This window comes from Microtus ochrogaster, chromosome 5 (assembly GCF_000317375.1).
Source record: "Microtus ochrogaster isolate Prairie Vole_2 chromosome 5, MicOch1.0, whole genome shotgun sequence".
Lineage (NCBI taxonomy): Eukaryota > Metazoa > Chordata > Mammalia > Rodentia > Cricetidae > Microtus > Microtus ochrogaster.
Genome location: NC_022012.1, coordinates 49,371,968 through 49,379,800, shown reverse-complemented (window position 1 = coordinate 49,379,800; position 7,833 = coordinate 49,371,968). Strand labels below are relative to the sequence as shown.

General features: G+C 43.9%; 2 protein-coding genes across 2 annotated transcripts in view; one reads left to right on the top strand and one right to left on the bottom strand.

The window, feature by feature from the left end:
• The window catches only part of Nrg4 (neuregulin 4), a 64,055-nt gene that overhangs the window by 54,613 nt on the left and 1,609 nt on the right, over window positions 1-7,833 (top strand). The window contains exons 6-7 of the mRNA XM_013346332.2: window positions 1,781-1,908; window positions 5,265-5,572. The gene's annotated coding sequence lies outside the window, so the exon portion shown is untranslated. The remainder of the gene's footprint in view (window positions 1-1,780; window positions 1,909-5,264; window positions 5,573-7,833) is intronic.
• The window catches only part of Fbxo22 (F-box protein 22), an 18,309-nt gene continuing 16,695 nt past the window's right edge, over window positions 6,220-7,833 (bottom strand). Inside the window, exon 7 of the mRNA XM_005347389.2 lies at window positions 6,220-7,145. Within this exon, the coding sequence (XP_005347446.1) occupies window positions 6,728-7,145 (418 nt within the window). The 3' untranslated portion in view covers window positions 6,220-6,727. The remainder of the gene's footprint in view (window positions 7,146-7,833) is intronic.

The following is a 7,833-nucleotide window of genomic DNA, read 5'->3' as shown; positions in this document are numbered from 1 at the left end:
GAGGGAGGGAGGGACATGATTGCTCCTAGGTACGGTGGAGGAGAAAGTTTATTGTGGATAAAAGGGAGAGCAGAGTATAGGGAGATGCAGGGACAGCTGGGAGAATCCGGAGAGAACATGACTCCCCACAGCCGGGCAGGAGGAAACCAGGAGGCCAGCAGCGTAAAGCGTAGACTAAGAGACAAGAAGTCTGGGTAACATAAATGAATGGACCATATAGCAAAGGGCAGCCAGCATTTGGTACAGGGTGAGGTATGCCAACCTGACCCTGTAACAGGTAGGGACTGAGGGATGCTGGCATCCAGGGCCGCTTTGATAGAATTACTAGGCACCTCAGTTAGCTCTTTGTCTCAGGTTTGAGACCTATCAGCTACCTGGATGCAAGCTAGAGTCTGAGAGGAGTGAACCTCAATGGAGAAAATGCCTAAGATCAGGTTGTAGGCAAGTACATACAGATGGAGAGCCATCCCAGAAGGTTAGGACTGACCTGGTCACTACAGGTCCTTCTGTCTTAGGGTTATCATAGCTCTGATCAAACACGATACCAAAAGCAGCTTGGGGAGGAAAGGGTTTATTTGACTTTCTTATCCTGGACCACAGTCCACTGAGGGAAGTCAAAGCAAAAATTCAAACCTGGAGGCAGGAGCTGATGCAGAGGCCATGGGTGGGGGAGGGCACTGCTTATTGGCCTGCTCCTCGTGGCTTGTTCACCATCTTCCTTATAGAACCTAAGACTTCCAGCCCTGACCCAGGATCACCAGCTGGGGGTGTTCCACCCACAGTGGGTGGGCATGCTCCCATCAATTCAACCACTAATTAAGAAAATGCCCTGCAGGGCTTCAATAGCCAGATCTCAGGGAGGCATTTTCTCAGTTGAGGTTCCCTGCCGCTCAGATGACTCTGTGTCAAGTTGACATAAAATTATTCAGAACATTTACCAAGTTCCAGACCTATTTTCATCACCTGACCTGTAATTTTATTTATTGTGTGTAGTGTTTTGTCTGTGGTGTGTGCCTGCAGGCCAGAAGAGGGCACCAGATCTCATTGCAGATGGCTGTGAGCCACCATGTGATTGCTGGGAATCGTACTCACGACCTTTAGAACAGTCAGTGTTCTTAACCACTGAGCCATCTCTCCAGCCCCCTGGCCTGTAATTTTTTTAGTGCATATTTTGCAGAAAGCAAATTTCATTTCTTTGGAGGAGGCAACAATTGTGTGTCACACAAGCCTTCCCTCACCCAATCGTCACTTAACAAACCAGGAGTGTCAGGGGTTGAGGTAGTGGAAAGTGACCCTCAAATGTTCAACTAAGACTGCTTTAGAAGATTTGATTGAGAGGCAGCCCCCACCTCAGTTTAATTCAATGGTGGCCCACTGGCAGCTGTGCCACATTAGTGAAGCTGGTATTCATCCCATAGAAACTGAGTATTTATCTTTCCAAAGCTCAAAATATGTGGTAAGATATCGTCATTGGGTGCTGGCCATCAGCAGCAAACTATCTCACGATTCCATTCATCCATGATCAGGACAGCCGTGGGCGCCACAGGGTTTTGTTAGGTGAAGTGTGTATTAAATGATTCATGAATATTCTCAGTTTCTAGAAGGTTGGGCAGGCTATGACTCCGTAGTAAGTGGAGGCTTGCTCAAGAAATCCGAGCAGGTGGTGTAGTTCCTACCTGCCTCTTCCCGCTCAGCTCCTTAGTAAACGGTTTTTGACAAACGCCTGTTGTGTGTCCACCATCACAGGTCACCAAGGCCTGTTGTGTGTCCACCATTACAGGTCACCGAGTCTCCTTCCCTAAACAGCTCTCCTGTTCCCAAATTCAACTCTCCCTCTCCCCGTGGACCTGTGACAACCACTGATGTCTTCACTTCGTACTTTCCGGACTCTGGCGCTGCAGTCATACGGTAAGGAGTCTCAGACTGGCCTCTTCCCCACTGTCCGCCATCTAAGAGTCTTTCCCTGTTAGAGTTCACAGCTCTATTTTCCATTTTAATGGCTGGAGTTTGTTTCTCTTATTTGATGGCTTTTTAATTTTTTTCTGAGAATTTTATGTATTTTGTGTATGTGCATATGCGTGTGTGTATATATATAAGTACACATACACTTATGAATACAACCTGCTGTGTCATAGGAAGGCAGAGTGGAAGAGAGCCAGGGAGAAGGAAGACAGTCACCATCCTAACGGGGTGATGTCTCACTGGAGTTTAACCTGCATTCTCCCGTGCATCAGTGTTTGTTAGTCATCTATGTATCTTCCATGGAGACCTGTTTAAGTCCCAGGCCACTTTTTAATTAGATGTGTGTGGTTGTACATTAGTTCTGTATTCTGGATATTAAGTCCTTATTCATGGGCTGCAAGTATAGCTTCCAAGTCTATGTATGGGTTTTTTTGCTCTTTAAGCATGATCTATTTTCATGTCATGCACAAAATTTTAATTTTTGATTAATTCCGTCTAATTTTTGATCCCTGAAAATCTGGTAACAACTCCACAAAATCTCTGTAAAATCCATTATCCTGATGTTTTCCACTGTTTTCTTCCAAGAGTTGGACAGTTTTTTTTAACCTACTATTGTTTTTAAAACCTATTTTGAGTTAATTTTAATATATGACATTATTTAAGTTCCTAACTGTAGCACTATTTTCTGGAAAATTGTACCTTCCTTATTGAAAAATCTTGGTCCCTTCCCTAAGCGTTTCTGTCCCATTAGTTTATCTTGAAGCCAGAATCACTATTCTGGAATCAGATGACTCACCCTACTTTAATATTCAAGATTTGGCCACTCCTCGTCCCTTGAGATTGCACTTGAACCTTAAGGTGTATTTTCTGTCTGAACAAACCAAACCAGTACTACAAGGTCATGTTTTGCTAGGGATTACACTGACCCTGTAGATTCCCAGCCCATCAACATGGATGTGCTCCATCACTTCTGTGGCAGTTCCCACCTCTGGTTAACCTCCCAGTATTTTACTGTTTTTGATGCTGCTGTAGAAAGAACTGCTCTAATGTTTGTTCACTGCTGAAGTACAGAAATGATGCTGGTTTCCTGTGTTGACCTTGTGCCCTGCTTCTATGAGTACTTTACTGATTCTGAAAGTCTCCTGTGAAATCTTTAGTTTTCTGTGTGTAAGATCATATGATTTGTGAACAGGTAATTTTATTTTTGTCCCATTTGACACCAGCTGCTCTAGCCAGTCCATGTTGACTAGCAATGGTGCAGGCAAGCATCCTTCCACCAGACAGGAAGTTCACCGTATGTTCTCATGGTGGCCTTTTTGTTGACATAGTTTCCCTGTACTTCTAGTTGGTTTTATTTTTAATCACAAAAGAATGATTTTTACCAAATGGCTTTCCTAGTTTTTCTTGAAGACAGCAGTGCTGATTGGGCAGTGGTCTGTGTCTGTCACACAAATCCTTCAAGCTGGGTTCACCTGTTTATACTCTTCCAGTTCCAGTGGCCTCTGAAAGTCTCTGGTGAGGTCATTTGTTTTTGTTTTTTTTAGGAGATGTGGGGGCTTTTCCTAACTTCCTCTTTGTAGACACTGATTCTGTCCCTTCTCATCTTCTGTAGTTGCTGTGAGCACATCGAATGAGGTCTCTAGGTTTCACGTTGGACTTTCACTACAGAAAGTACCGGCTTATCTTCCTTTTCAATTATGTGTTCAAATTCTCAAATGCATGCCACAGCATATGTGTGGAGGTCAAAGGGCAGCTCTCTTCTTCCATCACGTGTGTCGTGGACATCAAAATCAGGTTGTCAGTCTTGGTGGCAATACCGCTGAGCAACTTGGCTGGCATTTGATTCTTTGAATGGATCTCATTTCTCTGTTCCTCTGAGGATCTGTTACTTTTCATTTTGGGTATGCCATTATTTTAATAATATCATCTCCCACCCCATCCCACCTCTGCCCCCTCTCTATCTCTAGGTTTGCTGGTTTGTCTTTTAACAAAAGATTATCACCACTTGTTTACTCTCCAAACCTTCTACAGGTTTGTCATTTGACAACTCCCCCAACACACACACACCTTGTATTCAACTATTTATAAAGCATTCTCCCTTTATGCCAGTTTCCCCAAAACTGGCTGGGAAATCCTTTGACAGGCAGTTGGTCCCTGAGCTTAGGGAGCAGGCACAGTAGAAAGGTCAGGGTGTTAGAACAGTGGCTTCTCTGGGTGTTTGTGTGGTGGCTTTCGAATGTCCTAATGTTTCTCCTCAAATGGTCAATTCTGCATCTCCACCCATTTCTCTTGACTCTGGCTGGCATTTGTGGATCCTTGCAGCTTTTACAAGCAGTGCCCACCAACTCCCAAGTGAGACAAAAAAAAGAATCCAACCAACCTAGGACCTCTAATACTATCTAGAGGGCTACAGCTGTACACAAGGGTCTCTTCCACTTCATCCAGTTCATGAATGAGAACTGGGCTTCTATGGTTTTAAGAATCTTTGTCACAAGGGAGAAAGGGGCTGAAAACATCACAGAACCTAGCAACCACTTTGAAGATGGATTGTCTTGGCCAGGGTGTTTCACTGCGGTCTGTAGCTCTGGTTTGGGGAGACTGTGGACGAGGTGTGTTTACTGAGTAAACACAGGGTGACTGAACCTTGGACAGTAAGAAAAATGTTAAAACAGTGGTCACAAATTGTTTCTCAGCCAAATCATTTTCTATTAAAACTAACGCCATCATGCTGTTTTTGTCTGCTACTGACCTGAACAAAAACTAGGACAAAAATTTGCCTTAAATGCAACACTCTTACCTCCAAACCACCTGCCCTATAACTTTCTTGATTTCTGCCAGGAATTTTTTACTTCATACTGGCACAATGTTTTAGAAATTTTCTTACAGGAAAGAAGTAAACTATCCGTAACAAAACCACATCTGGCGCATGTCACTGCTCGCCCCTGAAAGGAGCCTATATTAACTTTGGTAACTGTACACAATAACAATGTCGCTCTGCCTGTTAAACACAGGCTCTTACTATAGAGCCTACTAGGTTTCATTCACATTTCCAACCCAACATCAACCCAATTCATACCCAGCTTACAACTGAAAATAAGGGAAATTACCTTTATTTTCATGGGTTTGGGAGTCTTCTGCTTCCATTGAAACTGAAATTACAGTGAGGTTAATTTGAGCCAGACTTTGTGGTTATAAAATGAAACAAGCAATTTTTTTTCTATTGAAAAATTTCCAGTGTCTAGAAAGCACTCCGATTTCTAAGTTTATTTTTACTGAAATTCTTTGCATGTTCATTTTGTTAGATTTGCAGCACAAACCACTTGTCTTTCAATTTTAAACAAAACTGAGAAAACTACGGTAAGAAGATTCCTACTGGACACGCCCCTCATACCCTTCACAGGAGCATTCTGCCGCTGAACCGTTTCTGCACTCCATGCTAAGGTTCCACTCCCTTTCCCTTGGACCAAAGGGATGGAAATGTATTCCTGGAGGCAGCCCTTCTGAACAAACTAGAGCCCCCACTGCATTTTCACTTGGCGGTGTAGAGAAGTCGATGATTTCAAAGCCTTGCTGCTGGCGATCTCCTGAGCCTCGACTGAGAGGCAGCTCGGTATGTGGACACACCTTCACTGCCATGCTCATTAGGCGTTGGTTAAATCTGATTACTTTTGCAGCTTTATATATATCTGCAGCAGTTGCCACTTCTAGGCATGTTTGTTTTTTGACAAACCGCAATTATTTCTTTAATACTTGTATTTGATTTTCCCTACCGATTATCTAGTGTCCTTTTTGTAGAAACCACTGACCAGTACAGAAATGTCACCTTGTAAGCATATCCTCCAACAACGACCTGATGCAATCCACGTTAACGTCCACCCTGTACAAGTCTAGGAACAGGCAGCACAAGTCCATTATGGGAATACAGGAGAAGACACCCAGGATCCCTGTGGTCCTTGCCACAATGGAGTACTGACTTCTCTGCGGTGTCCAAGGCGACTCATGACCTACCCATATTCCAAGCAGTAAGGAGAAAGGGACAATCCAAGGTCATGCGCTATTAAGGACACAGAACACAGTAAGCCCTATTGAGAAATATAGGCTGTGAGTAAGTGACAATCCAAGTTCCCATCACGTGCTCTGTGGCCAATGCTCAGGGGAAACCAGCGTTTCCTCACTTCTCTCTCCACTCCAGGCTCTCACCAGCGGAGTAGCCGACAACCTTCATGTCTCATCAAAAGCAGTGAATATACTAGTTGGTGGGTTTTCAAGTGTATTTTATTGGTATAAAACCAAAATATGGTGATATAATTTTCAGGACTATGTGAAAAAGATTGTTCCCTTACAGTCTCTTTACCATGAAGAGGAAAATGCTAACTTACCTACGAGAACAACTTTATATAGTAAAAAACAAAGGTAGTTCTTCATCAGAAAAGTAAAAAGTCAGTAAATTTGTTACAGCTCCTGAGAAAACTGAAAAGCAGGAAAAAAGACTCCAACATCTCTTTAATTTTCGCCTTTAAGGGAAAATAAAGTCATGATTCTGCTACATGTTCATCAGGTTACTGATCCTCCTGGTGGCCTCCTCCCACTTTCTGATCTGTGAACAAAGCTGTCCTTCATCTATGTATTTAAACTCACCCAACATGATCTCAGAGCACCAAAGCTACAAAGCACAAGGAGCTAGTTTGGTTTTAAAATACTTATATCCCAAGTTTCCATTTTTCTGAAAGTTCCATCCTGTGAGAGCCAGTCTCCACAAGACGTCCTATTTCGAGGCCCCCAGGTGAACGAGCGCCATGATGGTCGTGTAGCTATGGAACAGGTCCTCTTCCTTTACTTCATTACACCTCCTCAGTATGAAGTTCCCGGTGACTATCCGGTCACATCCAATCTCCCCATTTCCGAAGAAACCGAATAAGGGGACGCTGGGAAAAAACTTCCTAAAGGCGTCGGCTTCTACGTTGCCCTTGGCTCTGTAGTACTGAAAGCCCCGGCCCACGCATGCGAACATGAAGCCAATGGTGTTCTCTTCAGGGATGTTGGCGGCTTTGAGACGCTGCATGGCTGCCTCAGCCGTCTTTTCATCAGTCACATCCTCACTGAGGAGAACTGTGGCGCTCTGGATTCGCTGTCCACTAAACGACAGTCCAACCACACCCGTGGCATCAATATCCAGAGGCTTCCTGGAAACAGAAACAGAAAATCATTGATTAACTAAGAAGGGAGCTCTGCTGCCTTTGCAGCTTATGCTCTACTCCGAGACTTCTCGTCCCAGACAGATCTCACCGGGTCTGTGGTGGAGGTGCTGTCCCAGACAGATCTCACCGGGTCTGTGGTGGAGGTGCCGACAAGCACTCTGACACAGACTATCCCATGGAGTATGACTGACATTATGGCATCGCACCCCATCATCCACTGTTAAAAAATACATCATCATGGTCCAAGTATGCACTCAGGGAGGCAGGTGGATCTCTGAGTTCAAGCTCAGCCTGGTCTATAAAGTGAGTTACAGGATGACCACGGTTGTTTCTCAAGAAACCAAACAAAAATATATATAATCATGGTGGATGATTTTCAACTCTGTAGGTTTTAGCTTTGTGTTAATTAGCCTTTAAAGAACTATGATTTCAATGCTTCCTGTCTTATTGTTTTGAGCCTGAGTTTGAATTTTAAAATTTCAAAACTGGGGGGAGGGATGGAGAGGTGGCTCAGAAGTTAAGAGTGTGTTCTGCTTATACAGAGACCCCAGTCTGATTCTCGGCACCCCACAACAGGATTCATAACCTAATACCTCAGGTCCTTGAGGGCCAACAGGGTTCATAACCTAATACCTCAGGTCCTTGAGGGCCAACAGGGTTCATAACCTAATAC